Source organism: Monopterus albus, unplaced genomic scaffold (genome assembly GCF_001952655.1).
Source record: "Monopterus albus unplaced genomic scaffold, M_albus_1.0 scaffold26.1, whole genome shotgun sequence".
In the NCBI taxonomy this organism is placed as follows: domain Eukaryota; kingdom Metazoa; phylum Chordata; class Actinopteri; order Synbranchiformes; family Synbranchidae; genus Monopterus; species Monopterus albus.
Window position 1 is genome coordinate 1,543,893 of NW_018127906.1, and position 20,509 is coordinate 1,564,401.

General features: G+C 45.1%; 1 protein-coding gene and 1 non-coding gene across 13 annotated transcripts in view; one reads left to right on the plus strand and one right to left on the minus strand.

Annotated features, from left to right (window-relative positions):
* Positions 1-20,474, plus strand: part of cntrl (centriolin) — a 41,897-nt gene extending 21,423 nt beyond the window's left edge. For 7 of the 12 annotated variants that reach the window (XM_020595084.1, XM_020595085.1, XM_020595093.1 and 4 more), the window contains 23 exons: positions 2,520-2,673; positions 2,793-2,881; positions 4,006-4,128; positions 4,939-5,094; positions 5,442-5,537; positions 5,774-5,985; positions 6,749-7,058; positions 7,251-7,373; positions 9,029-9,199; positions 9,942-10,136; positions 10,869-11,019; positions 11,091-11,317; positions 11,558-11,664; positions 12,080-12,209; positions 14,051-14,139; positions 14,243-14,383; positions 14,542-14,605; positions 15,366-15,476; positions 17,210-17,327; positions 17,846-18,231; positions 19,442-19,536; positions 19,725-19,840; positions 19,934-20,474. In XM_020595084.1, the coding sequence (XP_020450740.1) occupies positions 2,520-2,673; positions 2,793-2,881; positions 4,006-4,128; positions 4,939-5,094; positions 5,442-5,537; positions 5,774-5,985; positions 6,749-7,058; positions 7,251-7,373; positions 9,029-9,199; positions 9,942-10,136; positions 10,869-11,019; positions 11,091-11,317; positions 11,558-11,664; positions 12,080-12,209; positions 14,051-14,139; positions 14,243-14,383; positions 14,542-14,605; positions 15,366-15,476; positions 17,210-17,327; positions 17,846-18,231; positions 19,442-19,536; positions 19,725-19,840; positions 19,934-20,022 (3,453 nt within the window). In that variant the 3' untranslated portion in view covers positions 20,023-20,474. The remainder of the gene's footprint in view (positions 1-2,519; positions 2,674-2,792; positions 2,882-4,005; positions 4,129-4,938; positions 5,095-5,441; positions 5,538-5,773; positions 5,986-6,748; positions 7,059-7,250; positions 7,374-9,028; positions 9,200-9,941; positions 10,137-10,868; positions 11,020-11,090; positions 11,318-11,557; positions 11,665-12,079; positions 12,210-14,050; positions 14,140-14,242; positions 14,384-14,541; positions 14,606-15,365; positions 15,477-17,209; positions 17,328-17,845; positions 18,232-19,441; positions 19,537-19,724; positions 19,841-19,933) is intronic. The other 5 variants (XM_020595089.1, XM_020595086.1, XM_020595088.1 and 2 more) reach the window with 5 other exon arrangements.
* Positions 437-509, minus strand: trnaa-agc (transfer RNA alanine (anticodon AGC)). Its single transcript has one exon. It is a non-coding gene; the product is annotated as a tRNA-Ala (tRNA).
* Positions 20,475-20,509: the final 35 nt, after the last annotated feature.

Genomic DNA, 20,509 nt, shown 5'->3' on the forward strand with positions numbered 1-20,509 from the left:
ACAGAGGATCAAGTTATCAAATATGTATTTTATTGGTCAAAGTACTCAACAGTAAACAGGTAAATAAAAACCAGCTACTAATAATCAGGATAATCACCTTTAGTGGTTAGGGTTAGGGTTATGTTGAGGGTTCAGTGTCTTGCCCAAGGATACTACGACAATCAATACAGATATCACGTGTACTTGTTATTCTGCTACATTTGTTTGACAAATGTAGTTACAAGTAACTGTATATTTTACACAAAAACAACTGAGTTAAGAGAATCCTGAAGTAAATACAGAAATAAAGAGTAACATGCATAAACAAAGAAATAAAGGTTGGTAATTAAACAGGATGTTAACAACTAAATGCCCTCAGTTTATTTCATATTTATTTAATGCATTTCAAGACATTTTCTGTTTCAGACTGTGGACAAAAGAAAGGGTTAAACTATCTTGGAGAATGCGGGCATCGATCCCGCTACCTCTCGCATGCTAAGCGAGCGCTCTACCATTTGAGCTAATTCCCCTCTCCTCACAGCCTTCTTTGGCTCCTCCCTTCTTCTTGCCCTTCGTGCCTCTGAGTCTGACAGGACATCCTGAAGGAGGTGGTTCTTCCTGTGTCTACATTGTGTCCTCATGTCATTGTGAATTCAAGCAAATGCACAATTTATTAACTGACAGTGAATCAGCCTAAGTACTCCACACACACGTTTAAGATAGATGAAAATTAATTTGTAAAATTGTAATATGTGACATTTTGTGAAGAACCTTTGAAAAAGAATTAAATGTGTACACACTGTATTTGCTTCTGTGGTAAATCTCTGTGTGCAGACAAGCAACAGGTTATTGTCTCTTTAAGAAGCTCTCACCCCTTCCCCCAGGACCCCCACAACAGAGGGTCAGGGATTGCCCAGCTTTAGCTCACTCCCATTGGACAGAGCTTGAGCTGTCACTTTGTCACTGGCATCTGTGATTGGCTGGGATGACAATTTCCTGTGTTGATCCAAAGAAAAGGAAGAGAGGAGGAGAGGAAGGGAAGTTTCTAACGGAGCAGAGATGGGAAAGCAGAGAGGGCTGAGAGAGGAGGAGGTGACGTTGCTGTTTACTGTGAACTAAGGAGGAGGGAGCACATGCAGGATGTTACCCAGCAGCCCCCTGTGGTCTCTGGGGACGAGGACAGAGAATCAGAAACAGACTAGACTCAACTGGCTGCTGTGAGTACAACAAATACCTGTCTGTGTGTAAATGTCTGAGAATCCATGACGTTTTCATGTTTGTGCTAGAAAAGTGACTGACCTAAGTATCATGAAGTACTCACATAGTTCCACGTTTAATTTAATGAAAGGTAATAACGAGCAGGAACATCTTCAGCCTTGATTTTCAAGAACTGGAAGTTTGTTCCGCTCTGTGGAGCATAAAAACTGAATGCTCCATGTTTAGTTTGGAGTCTGGGGACAGCAAGCAGACCTCTCCTAGACCATCTGACAGGGCTGAGTGGTTTATGACGGAGCAGCAGGTCAGAATTAATCCTTTTAGTGCTTCACAAGCCAACAGCGGTGTTGTCGATCAGCTGCAGCTGTCTGATCAGACTCTTTAGAGAGCAGATTAAATCCAAGCTGGAAAACATTAAAATACATCAAACCAGCATGAGGTACCAACCAGTTTACATATGAGCCACTTATTTCAGATTTATTTTCAGCCTTGGGAGCTGAAAGGAGAGCGTGGAGGGGAAATGGTAGAGTGCTCACTTAGCATGCAAGAGGTAGTGGGGTTGATGCCCACATTCTCCAGGAGACTTTTAACTCTTTCTTCCTACAAATGATTGTTTCACACATAAAGATTCAACACTGCCTGTGCTCTTGTGATTAGAGATGCTAGATGTGTTCAGATGAAGTGAACTGCATTGCTCCTCTGTCTGCTGTGAGAGCCATACAGCCTGTGTTCAGGCCCAGGAACCAAAATGAAGAGGCTGAGAAAGGTTTCAAATGCAGAGGCTGGTGTTTGAGTTTACAGGACACAGAAGAGGGGTGGAGTAGAAGACAAACTCAGAGCAGTCCAGTCAGAGGCAGTCAGCTCCTTGGGAACAGCACTGGACTGTGAAGCAGGTCTGGGGTGGTCTACACACCTTGCTACTACAACTTCCACATTCATCATGTGATGCAAACTGGCCCAAAAAGCTTGTCTCCCATAGAGAATCACTGCCAAAAGAGTGGTTGTAAAACAGTGAATACATTTTTCTGAGAATCAGTGACTTATTTTATTATCAGAACAACTGGATCTAATATCACTTGGAAACTCTAGAAGAGCCACAGGGTATTGTTACTTCATCCTGTCCATGTTTGAGGGGAGCCAACAGGAAGTCAGCTGGCCTGGCACTACTGAGCATGCTCCATGGGCTCAAAAACTCCGAAACGTGAAACATCTGGGTGGTTTTTATGTACAGGGTTTGGAAGCAGTGTCACTTGTCCTGATTACATCAATGGTTGAAACTGATTGATTGGATAACCTATTCTGAGTGGCTGACATCTCCCTCCCAGGCCCAGTTGAATGCTCAGTTGTCCGGTTGCAGACAGATGTTGGACAGGATGAGCAGGAAGCAGAGTGAGTTGGAGGGTCGCCTCGATGACCTGCTGTCACGCATTGCCATGGAGACGCAGGAGATCAAAGAGCTCGAGCAGCAGCTGCCTGATGGTGAGGAAATGGCTGGCCAATCACAGGGCAGCTGCCTGGACCAGAAACATTTGATTGGCTGTCAGAAACTAATAAATAACAAGCATCTTGTTTCCTCATCTCTCGTCCTCCTCTTCCAGGTCAGATTTGGTCAAATGCAGCTCTTCAGAGAGATTTGGAGGGAATCATCTGTGGACTGCAGGAGTACCTGAGTGGCCTCAGAGAGCAGGTGGAGACACAAAACCAGCATCACAGAAATCTTAGTAGTTCTTTAGGCAGTGGTTCTTTTAGTAGTAAAGTAGTTCACTAAGTTTCACCATGTTCAATTTGCAGTGACAGACAATAAAAAGTGTCTTGTGTAAGCTCTGATTTAGAAAGCTGAAATGAAACTATAACTAGACAATCTCTCTTGAGAATGAATGAAACTATGATTCATTCTCATTAACTTTAGAAGTTTACAGTCATTGGTATGTTGAGGTTTATCCAACAGATCTCTACCTGGCAAAGTCCGTATCCTAAAATGTGTTTGACACTTAGAACTCACTGCTGTGTTCTTGTTCATTTAAACCCATCAGATGTTGACCAAAGTGCTTTACAAGCAGATGACATTTTTAGATAATGTCATTGATTACAACCAAAATAAACACAAGAACAATGAAACAAAACAACACATGACAAGAGGATGTGACAAAATAATACAAACTGATTATCTGAATAAAAACAATTGAAAGAAAGTCACTTTCGGCTTTTCCCATTTATGGGTCGCCACAGCGAATCGTCACACTGACGACTCGCATGTCGACATTTGGCACGTGTTTTACGCCGGATGCCCTTCCTGACGCAACCTGGATTCGAACCCGGGGTGCTGGGGCAAGAGCGCTGCGCCTTGACCAAAACAATTAAAAAGCTAATTTAAAGAGATGTGTCTGAAGACACGCTTTAAAAGTATCGGTGGAGGCTGAAGCTCTAATAGTGACAGCAAACTGTTCCACATTTTAGGAGAGTTAATTTCCTATTAAATGATGACTGGCGGCTGGAAAAACCCGTCTTCTAACCTTGGCTAGGCGGCAGGCGGGGCTGATTTACAGACCGTACTTTGACAACACAGGGTGGAGAAGCTGGAATAACAACAGGAGGCTGTAGGCAGCAGAGGGTCATGGAGGGGGTTGTAGCTGAGGCACCATGTCCTGTCTCACTGTCACTGGGGTTATAAGACAGGGGGGGGAGTCTGAGTCCATTTAACTTTGTCTTCAAAGTCTGGAAAAGACAGAAAGATGCAAGTAAAGAAGCTGTGAGTATAATAAAATGAACTGAGATGTTCCGACAGCGTGAGTGTGATATGTTGTGTTTTAGGCTCGTCGTGCTCAGGAGCAGGTTCTCAGTCTGCAGACTGAGAACCAGAGTCTACAGCTTCACCTGGAAGACAGCCAGAGACACTGCAGCCAGCTGGAGGACACTGCCAGGACTCTCACACAGGTGCTTGTTCCCCTTGCATTACAACCACGGTCATATTGGTTTAATAGTAAAACACAGACTTCATCAGGTTGAGCGGCAGCGGTGAAGATGTCTGCAAGTTGGTGTTCTGATTGTTCAACAACTGTTTGATAGTCTCCAGTACTGGGAGATATGTTTACAGGCATGATGAATGGTTACTAGCTCAGTGTCCTCTCTTGGAGAACGTGGGCATCGATCCCACTAGCTTTCACACTTTTCCATTTGAGCTAATTCCCCTATACAAGGAAACGTGGTTGCTCGGTCTGGTTCCCCCTTATGTTTCAGCATCAGGAAGGGGATCCAATGTGGAGGAGGTAAATCATTTGGAAGCAGAGAACCTCGGAGTGAAATGGAACTTGAAAGGACCTTTATTTGCTTCCTGTTCTGTGCATTTGCTTCTCCAGTTTGGAAATAACATTGTTTAATACCAGCTAGATGTGAAAAACAATTTCAGAACTTCAAAGCCAATATAAAAACCTTGGGAAGTTTTTCCAGACTTTCCAATTCCTGATATAATGTTACAGATTTGTTGTACCCATGATTATTGAGCACTGTTGTTGTTGACTCAGTGCACTTAGCTGAGCTGCGAGAAGCTTAGCTCTGTCCATGTGTAAATAGTGAGCAACACTGAAGTGGAACCAACCACATCAGCATTTCAAGTTCCCCTGGGTTAAGGACACAGGACGTTCCAGGTTGAAATCTGGTTGTACTGACCTGTGTGTCCACTTCATTTATGGTGAGACGGTTAATCCATGTGGCTCTGTTGCTAAAACTAAAACGATCTGTCTGTAGAACATGTCCATGCAACAGGAGGAGCTGTCTGTGTTGCGTGTGGAGGCTGAGACTCTGAGAGGCAGGCAGGTGGAGAGCAGCAGACAGCAGGTGGAGCTGGAGGCAGAGCTCCAGGAGCTGAGGGCGGAGCTAACCCGACAGGCCACAGTGGGACAGGTAACATGTCATTTAAAACAGTTTAATTAATTTTTACTAATAACACTTGGTAACAGTTGCTTAGCTACATCTTTTATCTTGTTTCCTCTTCTCCACCTCCTCCTCCTCCTCCTGAAAGTGTAGATCTGACTTTATACAGGAAAAATTTACACAAATGTAAAACTGTTGTTGCATTACTTTTTTGTTTGTGTGGAACTGAAAAATGTCTGATTTTGGAGATTCTCTGTGGTCCTACATCAAAAAACACACTGGTGCAGAACTTAACAGACTAGAGAACACACACAGCACAACACCTCTGGTTTCAGTGTGTATGTATTGTGTGTGTGTGTGTGTGTGTGTGTGTGTAGTTGGAGCGTGATGCTCTGCAGGCAACTGTAGACAAAGAGCAACAGAGCAGAGAGATCAGAGAGTCTCAGCTACAGTCAACCATCGACATGCTGCAGGTCAGTACATGAACACATTTCCTTTATCAGCACGTTTGTGCTGCCAGAGCATGAAAGAAAAAATGGTGGCACACACACAAGCACTAATGTGCAAACTGGTGAAAGTCTAAAAAGACGATAGGACGGTCGGCTGCTGCCGTGAATCAGCCTGTGGATCACAAGTAGTGAACCGTCAATATTTAGCTGACATACTCACACAGCTGAACTCTCTAGTATTTGTGTCTGTCTCTGTGCAGGATGAGAATTCATCTCTCCAGCACATTGTCCAGAGACTTCAGGCCCAACTAGACCAGACCGACTCCCAGTTACACCAGACCAGGACCCAGTATAATGAAACCACAGCCCACCTAGACCAGACCAGAATTCGGCTGGACCAGTTTACAGTGGCCTTGTTGGATCCTCAGGAGGTTCACCCTGGACCAGAGGAGCTGGATGAGGACAAGAGCAGGTAGCAGTACTGCAGTACTACTGTAGTAGTGTTCTCTCTTTAACTGGTGTCTTCCAGCTCCCCATGTGGCATATCTTTACAGGTGAACAACTTACCAGTCACAGTTCAGTGATAAATCAGATGCCCACTGGGGAGAGAAGGAAGGATTAAAAGTGTCCTGGAGAATGTGGGCATTGATCCCACTGCCTCTTACATGCGAAGCAAGCGCTCTACCATTTGAGCTAATTCCCCTGTGCCTTACGGGGGCAGTCCACTGAAAACTGGGTCTGCAGGTCTCAAAAGACTTGAGACACCTTAGAAGGTTTTAAAAGGTTTTACAGTTTTTATAAAGGTCTTGAATATTTTTCTCACAGACAGTGCGACTATTTTCTTGTATGTTGTGAGCTGTCAGGTGACTCGTGCGTGCAGGAGTCCTTTTTCATACACTATCTCTGATGCTAGCTTTAGTAGCCAGTTAGTGTATGGACTCATAATGGGTTAATAGTCTCGCAATTAATCAATGAATGAAATTAGTTTAAATGGTTAATACATCCATTTATAAAAAAAAAAGAAGAAGAAAGTGGTGGAAAAGAGGTGCACGTAGTGTAATAATACCAATACCAACAACACCATGTGATATGCAGGGTTCAGTTCAACATTTATGTAACAAGGAGCAGGTGTGAAGGGCTCTGGCCTCAGAGGAGGACCAGGTTACTAAGGCCTGTGTGTACACAAAGTGTCTCACTGTTTGTTCATGTTGTGACTCTGAGCCATCCCCCTGCAGTCCTGTCGCTCCTGAGGTCCTGTTGGCCAGAAGTGTGGAGCACCTCTACAGGACCCTCCAGCAGACCAGGACCAGCAGGAAGCAGCCCCAGCAGGACTTCAGCCACAGCCAGGAACAGATAACCAGACTGCAGGCCCAGCTGGCCCAGGACCAGGGCCACAAAGCCCAGCTGGAAGCCCAGGTAGACCGGGACAAGGATCTGGTGGATTGTGGTGCGGTGCAGAATCAGGAGGCAGACTGGAAGCTGAAGGAGGAGCTGGAGAGACTGAGAGTCAAACTACAGAGGAGTCAGAGCAGAAACAGACACCTGGTCAGTATCAGCTGGTCTACATCAGCCCACACCGACAGTTTGTGTATTGTGTTTACTGGCCACAGACGAACAGCAAAAAACAGAATTAATTGGAGCAAACGTGAGCAACGTGCAGCTCAACATGAGCAGTCAGACTCGGAGACCAGGTTGACCTTTGTTCACAGCACCTGTTACTTGTCTCTTCTCCTGCAGGAGTTGCAGCTGGAGCAGAGTTGCCTCCAGCTTCAGGATGTCCAGCAGGAAAGAGACTCACTGCTGCGGCAGGTCAGGTTTTCACCATGTCCTAGTAGATGTCCCCCATGTTATGTGTGTCCGGTAAGAACAGCACAAGTTAAAGATAAAAGTCAAGCAGTTAAAGTCTTAAGTGTCAGTGTAAATGGCCTCACATTAGTAAATGATGTACTGTCGTTAAAAGTCAAACATTATAGAAGGGCTTTTATTTTGGAACTTCCTTCCTTTGTTCTAAAATAGTTCTCAAAGCTGTTTGAGCCGTGACCCCACATGACTGGCAGGGATCACTGAAAAAACTAATTCAACAGCTGTAATTAGTAGATTGCTTAATAACAGTTAATCATATTGTGAACATTTTAACATAAGTTGAAGGGATGTCAAAGATAATACAACACTGTTATAAAATTTGATGTTTATTTGTCCAAAATCAATGAAAATCCAAGCGGTTCGCTCGCATTTTATTTATGTGATGCTACAGAGCTCTTGGTCTGCAGTCTAAGAAGAGATTTAATGTAGGACATTGAGTTCCACAGCCGAGGGGCTCAGACAGGAAAGACCCGGTCAGCTTCGGTGACAGTCGAGACTGTGGTCGAGCCTGATCAATGAAAGCCTTAACCATGTAAAGCCCAACATATCAAAAAATAGCCAGAACATTCTAATGTTCTGGAATTGAGATGTTTATTAAACCTTTTTACAAAATCTAAAATATAATTCATGATTCAAAATTAAGATTCATGATTTTTATTTGCCATATATGCATAGACAGACAGTCCAGTCATATAGGAATTTATGCCACACTTCATATAGGAATATTATTTAGATTATTTCTATTTCTTTGGTATCACATTTGATACATGGGGCATTTTTGGTGATTTTTTTTTTCTCAGAAACCTCATGTATCAAATATGATACAAATGGTTTTATAGGGTTAAACATGAGCAGTGCACTCTTAAAATCAGCCCTAAGACTCACAGGTACCCAGTGAAGGGTGATTTCACCTGGTGATACTAGAATAGAGAGCATTGCAATAGTGTAATCTGGAGGAGACAAAGCATAGATGACCTTATAGATCTGCAGATGTCCACGCCTGTGTCCCAACCCATAAAACACACACACACAGGTGGGTCTGAGTCTGTAAACAGTGTCAGGGCTGCAGTTTGTTTACAGCAGAGACAAAACACCTGCCAAAGCTCTTCTTCATTTCAAAGTCCTGCATGCCCGACCAGACATCAGCAGAGTGAGCTGTGGATTCAGGAGTGATCAGTGTCCCTGGCTCGTGTGAGTACCAGATGTGTGAAGCGGAAAACAGTGTCAGAGTGGAGGATGTACCTGAGCACTGAATGCTTCCAGTAAATCCAGAATGGATCTTCTCCTTGTTACAACATCCACATACTGGTGGATAGAAGATATGTCAGGACGTTCAGCCAGCCCTCAGCTGCTGCAGAGTCCTCCCGTCCCCAATGATGGAGACATGAGGGAGAGTGACCTCAGGACCTGGGACAGCATGGTCAAGCCAGGTGTCAGAGTGTTTCTGAAGGCCCTCTCCACCAGACGCTTGGCGGGGGTCTTCATCAGGTCAGAGATGAAAAAATGGACCACACCAAGATCTCTGTCCTGAACATTTATTCTATTTATCAAGGGTCTTGGTTTATACTGGATGTGACACAGGGGAGATGTATGTAATGTAAGAATGCTGTGAGCAGTGCACGCTGGGATTGACTGTCCCATCTTTGGTCCAGCTGCTTTCACAGAGCGACGGGCACCAGAGGAGCATTGGCCGCCTGAACAGGAAGCTACGGCAGCTCAGCAGGTTCATTTGTGACTCTGATCAGCTGACAGCAGAACAGCTGAAGTCAATTGTCAAACAGCTGAGAGCTCTGCACCACACTGTGGAGCTGCTGCATACACAGGTACGCACACACACACACACACTAACTCCAACTTAACCAAGTCATCACCCTAAAACCCTGATTTATTTGCACCAGGCGTAATACGTGTTGTGCCATGAGTGCCACGTTGACCTGTGCAGGATTAACCCACCAAAACCACCAGGGACGCTGTACTAAACTGCACCATCTTAGCTACAATGCTAATGTTCCTAGCAGTAGATCGCTACAGTTCAGACACTCAGTCTGTGTGTTTACTAAAACTGGTAGCTTCACCGGCAGCTGATATTTCAACTCAGCTGTCACAGCGCACCACAGACACAATAATGAGGAGCAGCATTCTTTTCTGCAATAAGGTCTGTCTTGTATTTATAACAAGGAAACAGCTGTCCTGTCCTGCACTGGGCTGCAGTTCCCGGTCTCAGCTGGATTACAAGAGAAGTATGCTGTATGACAATAGGTGATGTTTTTATCTTTTGATTTACCGATGTAGCTCTGTATGTCAACAGTCGAACCAGAAAGCTCACAGTGACTGTCAAGACCTTGATCCAGTGTTACAGATGGAGTAAATATGTTCTTAACAACCAAACCTCAGCAAGTCTGTGGGATCTGAAGAGCCCTTCACTAAGAGTGAAAAAACACACCCTCTGATAACAATGCATCTCTAGTCAGTGAGGTTATATTTAATAAAACAGGAAACTTTTCAGTAGGACAACCAGGTGATGCAGCCTGACATTAAGTTACAGATTGTGTTTGTTTTGTTCAGAAGACTGTGGACGAGCTAGACAGCAGCCGTCACCAGGCTGAACGCACAGCAGAGGAGCTGAGGGCCGAGCCGAGGGCCGAGCCGCGGGCCGAGCCGGCTGCAACTCAGAGACACACACACACACCGAGGCAGCAGCTGGGCCGGACCAGGACCAGAGTCGGAGGACAGTGGTGCTTCATACCTCCTGGACACAGCGTGAGGCTCATCACCTCCTTGTTTTTCACACACACACGAATGTTAACGTGTGAATGATGAGCAAACTTGCTGCAAAGGACAGTGTGTTTGTTCTACACACTGGTTCACTCAGGAAAAAGTAATTAGGCAGGGGAGCAGTGAAGTAGTGAAGCAAATGAAGTTACTAATTAGTCCTCATTAATCCTCTGAACCTTTATTAACAGTGTTTCCTCAGTTTAGTTCTTTTAAAACTGTGGATATAAAAACCTCCCAGAATCCCTGACACGTGTCTAAACTCCTTTAAAGAAATGGTGCTGTTGTTTTATTTTGTGAAATTTTTAGTCATTTTACAAGAAAAACTGTGAGATTTGAGGAAACCTATCTCAGCTTAACAGAAATGTCTTTCTGATTTTCTGTTCTGTTCATCAACCTGCGACCTCGTGTCAGGGCCCCCATCCTGAGGCTGAGAACCACTGTTTGGGTATAAGTGTCTCCTGCCATCAGAGTTTCCTACAACAGAGTTTGAGCTAACCTGATCAGGTTTTACAGTAGCAGACAGACTCGTTCTGTGGGAGCGGAAGAACCCACATAGACTGCAGACCTCCGAATCATTACACTACACAGCTGTGTCCACGTTGGTATTTTTGAATGTGTCACAGTGTTAACATATCCATAAACCTAAATGACAAAAGTAGTTGTTCCTTTCACGTTAGCAAACACAATGGGAAATAAAAGTTCCTCTCCCTCCTTCAGGCTCACACTCTGGTTTCTCTGAGGACTCAGGACTCTGGTTTGGGGCTGCACTACCTCAGGTCTCCTGACAGGGAGCAACAGCCGAAGAGGCCTCCTCCAGGAGGAGGGCACTGGGTCTACATCCCTCCGACACACCCCGACTCTGACACAGGTACACAGATGCTCAGATGTGCCTGCATGCTTGTCCTGAGCTGTTCAGACTCTGATGTGTTTTCTGTGCAGCAGCAGAGTGGAGGGACAGCGGAGGAGGCAGCGACAGGAGCTCCAGGGAAGGGACTCCCCCTCCTCCTCCCGAGCCAGCTGCAGTTGTCTCTGCTGGGCTCTCTGACAGCCACACTCCCCTGGTTGGACCCACCTGGCTGCTGTGTAGCTCGCCTGCAGCCGGCGTCTACAGTGCTGCAGCAGAGGGCACGGCTCTGCACTGTAACATCCCCGAACACAGAGACACGGTCAGTGTCTGCAGCAGAGTCAGGATTCTCTATCATTCACTACATCACATGACAACAGGAAACAGCTGCTGCATGTGTGTGTGGTTGTAGTGTTCAACGCTGTAAATGAGAATCAGCCGCTCTGAGTCTGAGAGAACCAGAGGCTTTTAATTACAGCAGTGAAACAACCCTGGTAATATTGATTTGAGCTCATTTTGTCCGACCCTACAGAGCTGATGTGTGTAACTATGTGTGTGTCAGCAGGGAGAGAAGTGTGAGCATGTCCATAGAGAAGCAGGGAGGCTGGAGGAAGAGAAGAAACTCCGACTGGAGACCAAACAGCTACGACGCACACTGAGGCGACACAGGTAGCACGCTGTCACTGTAACAGCTGGCTTTCATCACAGCTGGAGGGATAAACCTGAGGACTGGCTGCATGTATATGAGGACTGATAGTCACCAGGTTACCACAGTGCATGTAAACACTGATCTCGGGGGCGACTGTGGTTCGGTGGGTATAGTTGTCGGCAGAGGGTCAGAGGTTTGAATCTTGGTGCCTGCAGTCCACGTGTCGAAGGGTCCTTGGGCAAGTTGCCCCCTGATGGTTAGAGCCATTGGTTGAGTTGGTGCCGCAGATGGCTTCCTCGGTTCTGTACCGGAAACAAATTCCTTGTGTGTAACATACTTGGCCAATAAAGGTGATTATCTCCACAGTCAGCTGGTTTCTTGAGTGTGCTAAAGTGCTGACTGTTTTTCACTTCTTCTCGTCTTGCGTATGCACAGGAGTGTGATGCAGGTGTGTGACGAGGTGGAGTGTGTGGAAAAGACTCTTCTGAAAAGACGAGCTGAACTCCGCCAGGCTGACAGGCTGCTGCTGGAGGCCCAGAGCTGCATACACACCACCAGAGACAAGGTACACACACACACACACACACACTCCCGACTGGACTCTAGCTCATTGCTAAATGGCTCGAGACTTGACTCAGACTCATGAATGATTACACAGGAACATTAAGTCTTTAAAAGGTTGGGCTTGAGTGAGATGAGCTGCACTGAGAGCAGGAGGCAAAGAAGAAAACATGACAGCAGAGAATTTCCAGCAGCCTTCACAGTCTGTACAGGAAGCCACAGAAACATCTTGTTAGAGCCAAACCTGATTTAATAAGGTGTCATCGAGCCGAACTGTTTGGCTGGGGCCTTATGTTCTTCTCTGTAACAGGACCACTAATATGCTACATAGCAGATCTGTGGTTATGGTTTAACCTTCTGCCTGAGTTGAGACACAACCAGCAGGGCCACTGATCAATCAGCTGATCATTGTCCTGATGACCTGATTGATCTGTTTGTCCCCAGAATGTCAGACACTGGGAAAAAGTCCCGCTGTGACTCTCCAGAGCCAAAGGTGGCGTCTCCACATGTCTTGTTGTGTCCAACCAGCAGATCCACAGAGACTCAGCTGATTCTCATGTCTGACAAAGAAAAGCATCAGCTCCTCACATTTACTAAAAAGTCTTTGTTGGACAGGGTTAACCCTAATACCTAACCCAGTTGTCACCCAGTTGTAAACGCTGCCACACTTCAGTTTTTGTCCAGTTCCTCTCAAACGTAAGAAATTCAAACTTGTCTGCAGTCAGTGAGAACTGTCTGTAAGCTGAATGTATAAAAGCACAACCGATCACACAACATTTATTCTGGTAATGGAGTAAAATCAGACTGATTAAAGTCGTAAGGCACTGAACTGAACATTTGTGTTGGATGAAAGTTTCAGTTTTTACAACCGTCTGTGGTCCTTTAATGCATCATGGCACGTGACGCACAAACGAGACCCATCAAGCAGGATGCAGAGATTTCAGCCGACTTGACTCCAACAAAGAACCTGCCTCATTCTGTTAATGTGTGTAAAGGATCAACTGTCTCATATAGCGCTGTTGTACGCATTGAAGTACACTCAAAGCGCTTTACATTATGTTCCATTTCCTGTAAAAGACACCAGGTTGACTTCATAAGGCGCCTGAAACCTGAGAGTTTGTCCAGACTTCTGGCTCATGCTAAACTGGAAACCCGTAGCGTGCATTTTAACTGTCGAGATGTTTCCAACAACCGGAATAATAACCACCAGAGAGGGAAGTTGCAGTATCTGCAGCTGTTAATGTCTCCAAAGGAACTGTGTGCAGTTTATGCACATGGCACAGCAGGTGGAACTTCATAAGTCTTCTGTATTATCCATAGAGTTTCTGAATCAAGTGTGTTTCTGCGCAGCATACGGGTGATCAGCAGTGAAATCATGCTGTGCTCAGCCCTGTCAAAGCTGTGGACACAGTTTTTACTTTCAGCTAAACTCCAAATATTGTTTCCTCTGGAGCATCAGAAATATTTTTGTTGTTTATATTTGTAGTAGTGACACGAAACAAATATAACCACTGAGAGATAAAAATAAGGCAGTCTAATGTACTATCTGTTGTTGGCAGCCTATAAGCTACTGTAGATACTGTAGTTGCCTCACTGCAGACATTTGTCTGTTTTGAATCCCACAGAGAAAATAAAGTGTTTCCTGAATTAATAAAAAAAATGAAAAGCTTTAGTTTGTGGTACAGCATTAAAAATGGCATTTAGATCATTCAACAGCAGCACCTCTTTTTCTTTAAAGACTTGAGGTGTTGGGGCTCGTGAACATCTTGAACACTCGTGTCTAAACACTGCCAGAGCAACAGCACTGACCGTTCTGTGCCTCTTCTGTCCTCCTGCTTCCTACAGGCCAGTGCAGCTCAGTGGACGGCAGACAAGTTGCAGCGCAGAGCTCACAACAGCGCCACCCATCTGCTGGAGGCCACACAGCGCCTCAGGTAAACTTCCACAGGCTGACCTCTGCCCTCGATGCTCAGCTATCAGCATTGGGGTCAACTGATTCTTTCTCATGCACATGTCATGTACCAACTGATGTCCTAGAGAGCTGCAGGAGGACATGGGGGGTCTGAGGAGGAGGAGGCAGGAGGAGGAGCAGACTCTGAGGAAGGTGCAGGAGGTGCTGAGGAGCAGAAACCAGGAGTTCCAACAGCTCAGCACAAAGCTCCAGTCAGCCACAGACAGGTGTAGTACTGTCACAGCTGCCAGATGTTTCACAGAGGCTCTGCTTTGCTGTTCTGAGTTTGGATTTTCTACAAAGCATTTTCACCTAAAATCACCAAAATGTTGATTTAGAAGTCTGTGCCGCGTGTGTGTGTGTGTGTGTGTGTGTGTGCACGCAGACTGTCTGATGTGCTGTCCCACTGTCAGGAGGCTCAGAACCACCTGGACTCTGTCAACTGTCAGGTGACCTCATATCTTCATCTTCAGATAATTAAACAACCTGTTCACATCTGAAATACTGTTTTTCCAATATTTTAATTGTTGTAAAGTGTGAAATCATGTCTGTTTTCAAAAACATAGTCTTCTCCTGGTGTGTGCATCCCAAACATCACTGAGATCACACCAGGGTAATGGGCGTAGTCCTGTTTAGGGCGCAGTCAATTTACAGAGCAGAATGTTGACCTGCTGAGACCAGACAGAGGAACCAGACACACCCCAGACCAGCAGGTGGCACTAGATAAACCACCTTTAAAGCATTAAAGGAGAGGGTGGAGAATATTTGAGCTTTTGCTGCAGACACACATGATTCACATAAAGGAAGAAGGCTTTGTGTCTGACGGTTCTGAGAACAGATTGTGTAGAAAGTCTTCACTTGTACAACCAGGAAGTATAATGTACAGAGTGAGTCACACTGTGGCCCCGGTATAGCCTATACTTGTTGTTGGAACATTAGTATCCTGAATTAACTGTTACCAGTTCCTGTTTGCTGTGCACCAGTGGCCATGCAGACAACTGACACTGAGTCACTGTGATACTGAAGACATCCTAAAAACCTGACGGCTCTCAGCCAGGTTCTGCAGAGGTCCCTTCCTGCAACATTAATGGTGCATCATCTTGCAGTTATGAGATTAGGTGTCCACTTTGCGTCCCTTGTGAAAGCAGTGTGTGTCTGTGGATGGCAGACTGTTAAAAGACAGGCTAGAAACCCTTGTCCTCCCTGCAGGTGGAGCAGCAGGATCGGAGGCTTGTTCAAAGGAGGGAGGAGCTTCAGACGGCTCTGAAACGAGTGGAGGAGGTCCGAGAGGAGGAGCAGCGACTGCAGAGCAGAGTCAAGGTAAGGAGGAGGAGGCGACACCACCGTGTGAACTTAAGGAGTCGTGACCAGTCGTATCCACCGTCTCTGGTTCTGTTCCTCCTGAGCTCCATGACCCTGAGCTCCTGCAACCGCATTTGCGTTTTGTTCAGGAAGCTATACTGCATCTATGTTCAGATATTTTCAGGAGTTAGTGCTGTTGATCAGATGTGTGCAGACCTTCCAGCATCCTCTTTGATGATTTGTTTTATCTTAGACATTTCATTTTAATTTATTTATTCTGATCATGTCAATGAATTCAAAATAAAGTTTCCTTGTGCCCCTTCTGTGGCTGAAAAGGAGCAGGAAGGAGAAAGTTACACGACAGGCCCCTCACTGAAAACATATCTAAACATTAGAAAAAGATGGTCTACTTACTAGTAAAACAGAACAACAGACACAGAGAACGTATTTCTCTGCTTTCGTTACTGCACTGACCGATATCTGAACAACTCTTAACCCACTGTTGAAAGTCCCACGGCTGATTTAAAGTAGTCCATGCACACTGGTCCTTAAAATTAAAGCATTAAGACAATATCACCTGTATTATCAATATTGTGAGATATTGCCTTGTGTGCACAAGATACGGTATTTCTGGCAAGGGACCGTGTCACATCACAGCACAACTAGCACAGATACAACACGTAGACGTGTCCTCCGGCTGTGAGCTGCATCTCTGCAGCTGCCATGTTGCAGCAGGGTTCAGTTCAAACAGAAGAAAAAAACAGACTCTGCTGCTTCTGGATGTTTGAATGAATTGACAAAACCAAGCAACAAACAAGGTTTCACCAGTGACACGCTATGTTACAGTATTTATTTTACTGTTGACTTTATTTGCTGTTTGAATAAGGTGTGACATTTCTAGCAAAATGTCATTAAAGCAGAGTTGTGAAGCTTTAGAAACATTTCCTTCATATTTTAAAGTTGGTATTTGTTGTGATTATGTTTCTGTTGTTGCTTCAGTCTGTGTTTACTTCAGACATTGTGATCAAGCTGATCTGATGGCACTGCACTGAAACCAAAGAATAAACCTAATTATGAAGAGTACATTCATCTTAGATATTATATTACAGAAATATCACTGTCATTATCTAAATCCATGTGTTTAATGGGACCATGTTTCCTGTATCACAAACACACATTTGCATTTGTAACAAACCAAGCAGCTGAAAATAAGCTGCAAATTCAGTGAGTCATGGTGATTTTAACTGTGAACATGCATTAACCTCTAGAGTCCCTGCGTCCTCATGGTGACAGGTGGGGGGGTCCTGTGTGCAAGCTGGAGACCTTTAACTGACAAAAGTACAAAGAAAAGGCTTTCATGGCTGCAGTGAACCACAGTGACTCACGAGGAGTTAGAATACTACACACAGACAGTCCGAGGAGGAAGCATTGAAAGGCTGAAAAATAAAGGATCACAGCGCTGAAGTGGAGGACGCTGACAAACCACAGTGTGGGTTGGACACTGACTGTCAGCCCCTCCTTTTCATCACTGGTTTTCCCACAGATGTCGACGTCGGTCTCGTACCAAGCAGAATAAAAACATGACGTCGTGCTGTCACATTTGTAATGAGATAGATCTGAAACATTATGGTTTGCAGAACACAAGATGGGTGCAGGTTCTGAGAACATCAGCTTAGAGACTGTTGGGTTCCTGCAGTGGAAACAAACTGCCGAGTGGAGCTGTGGACAGATGTATTCTGCTGTTTGTGTAGGTGCTGGTGGAGCAGCAGGAGGCTCTGCTGAGTGACAGGAGGTCTACAGCATCAGCTCTGAGAGCAGAGGAGAAGAAACTCCACACACTGCAGTGTGATCTCAGGACACACACAGCAGGTAACAGCACACAAGGAGGTGGTGGGTTTAAGAACTGGAATGGCTGCACAAAGCCTGAACAGGTGGACGTGGTTCTACTCATCAGTTCTGCATACAAAAGGCACAAACTGCTGATTCTGGGTGGAAGTGATGTATCCCAACAATATGGTAAGTAACATGGAGCTGGTCTGAAATCAGCTTAGCATAGGGTGAGTTTTAGCATAACTCACCCATTTAAAATGTATTGATGCTAAAAGTTACACATTTAATTAAGGCTGTGGCTGCTTTGGGTGACAGGTGGGGGGGTCCTGTGTGCAGTTTTCATGTCAGCTCACAGTATATTTGGCAGCTTATGATGCTACAGCAGGAAATTTATATTTTCATTTTCAGATGTCCATTGTAATAAAAAGTACAAATCTATGAAAGATCAGATAGTGTATATATTGTTAGGTAGTATTCCACAATTTTTCACACCACATCCAAGCCATCGTTTGGTGTTTATGCAGCACTCCTCTGAGTCTGTGTGTGTTTGTGTCCAGAGTTGAAACGAGTTCTTCAGGAGCTGCTTGTAGAGCAGCAGGCATTGGAGAACGTGAAAACCAAACATAGCCAGACGCACCAACGGCTGCACAAGAAGCAGGATGAGCTGGACAGGACAAAGCACGAGTTGGACAGAACGATGGACGAACTGGACAGGAAGCAGCATAAGCTGGACAGGATGAGGGACGAGCTGGACGGACTGCAGAACGACATGGACAAGAAACAGCAGGAGGTGGATGGGAAGACGGAGGCACTGGACAAACTGCAGGAGGAAGTCGACAGGACACAGAAAGAACTGTCTGTGCTGCAACAGCAAGTAGAGTCCTGCAGGACAGAGGCCAAGGCGTGTGTCAAAGACACAAAACGGCAGAGGACAGAGCTGCAGGTGGGTCAGCATGTTTACTGTTTACAGTCATCAGGTCAGTCGGTGACAACTTTGCCATGGATCCTGTAAGTTGTGATTAATTTCAAACTACAAACCCCATTTCCAGAAAAGTTGGGAAATTTTCCAAAATGCGATAAAAACTCAACTCTGTGATTTGTTAATTTGCTTGAACCTTTAACTGACAAAAGTACAAAGAAAAGGCTTTCAGTGTTTTCACTGACCAACTTCACTGCATTTTGTAAATATAAACAACTTTAGAATTTGATGCCTGCAACGCACTCAATCAAATTTATAGCAGGTAGATGCAGATGAAGGCTGTGCTAATGGAAGAAGCTCACTGAGAGATATAAGTATGCTGTTTGGTCTCTCTGTTGAAATGAGCAGGCCTTGACAGCTGATTCCATGGCCAAGAGGCTGTTACTGGAGGTAATATACTCTGCAGTATATATGTTTTATTGATGCTTCTAAAGCTTTTGATCATGTGAGTCTTAGGCACCTTTGATAAAATGAGTCACGGGGGGTGTCCAAATGTAAAGTGAGAATATTGGCTCACTGTTATGGCCACTGGACCATGTGTATAAAACGGGTCCCTAGTGGAGTTAAGACAAGGGGTTTCTGTCCCGTTTAATCTGTATAGGGATGGACTGTCCAGGCAGTTGAAAGCTTGTAACACTAGGTGCATGACTGGTAATACACCAGTGAACTGGTTGATCTTGTGGTCGCCAGTCCATGTAGTGCCGGTCTCCAGCTGCTCCTTAATGTCTGTTCTGTGTGTGGTGTGGAACATGATATCAAATACAGTGCAGGTAAAGAGTGTTGTCATGATAGCACTAAAGAGGACACATGCTTCAAATGTCCAGATTTTAAACTGTCAGGCAATACTGGTGTCAGTAAGAAGGTCCGATATCTTGGATATTTCATCACAGAACAAATGACAGATGATGAAAATATTTAGAGACCATGTTGTACTCTGTATATACAAGCAAACATTCTCAAGTTCAGATGCAGTGAAGATGCCTTTATTTGAAGCCTGTTGCACACTTTTGGTTCCACTACAGAAACTTCACGTAGCCTGTGACAATGCTATGAGAACATAATTGAAGAGGCTCATATGGTCCAGTGCACGTGAAATATGTCTGGCTACTGGAGCTACTACCTTACCAGCAGTTTTGCCAAACCTGGTGAACTGAATTTGGCTTTATCTGCCCAGGAGCTGCAGGAGGAGCTGTGCAGGAGCAGGGAGGAGAGGAGCAGCCTGCAGGAGCAGTGCAAACACATTGAGGCCAGACGGAGGCACGCTGACAGGTGCACGCATGGACACACGTGTACTGTGTGAACCATATTGTCTGTACACAGGCGCAGTACAGCTCCTTCAGAGGCAGATGTGGTTATCACATTGTTTAATAACTCTTGTCTGCTAAATCTACTACGCTCTAAAAAGACATGGGTCAGTAATGTCACTTATTAATAATGTGTGTGTGTGTGTGTGTCAGGTGTCTGTTGGCAGTGGAGGTGGAGCTTGCCAAACAGAGGGAGGAGCACAACTACACCCAGCATCTCAAACAGGAAGTGGTCAGGGATACAGCAGCCACTCGGGAGCAGCTCAACAGTATGACATCACCATTTATGCTGTTCGGTGTCGCACACAGACTACAACACGAAGACTGTGACACACAGACATGATGTGGTGTTTGTGTTGCAGAGAGCTCCGAGCTGCTGTCTCTGCTCAGTGAACAGGTGGAGGAGGAAGCAGCAGCTGGAACAGGTCATGTCTATTATACATTGTTATAATACATGTATACACTTATAACAATGTATTAATAAACTTATGACAATTTCTCCAAAACCTGAAACGTGCTGAGCTTCATAAACACAGATGTTAGGGCAGTAGCGTTGCATCGCAGCACATACACAGGTGTACAGGGGTACCTAATAAAGTGGCCGGTGAGTCTGTACTGGTTATGCTGGGTAAATAGTGGATAAGAGTAAAGTGTAAGGGGTTTGATGTGGACACAGTGACTACAGGATGGACACAGAGCAGTGTCATAAACTGTACTTGTCCTTTAATGTCTGACGTGCAGCACAGAGAACGTGACAGCGGGGAGACAATACTGGACTGGTTGGGAGCTGAAACTTACTGCAGCTTTGTCTTTTGTAAACACATCAAACTGTTGTTTATGTTATTTGTGACAGACCTGACCTGTGCATGAAGGACGATGATCATAAACACTTTGTTACAGCTTAGTCTGGTGACACTTTTCTCTTTGCCATTAAATCT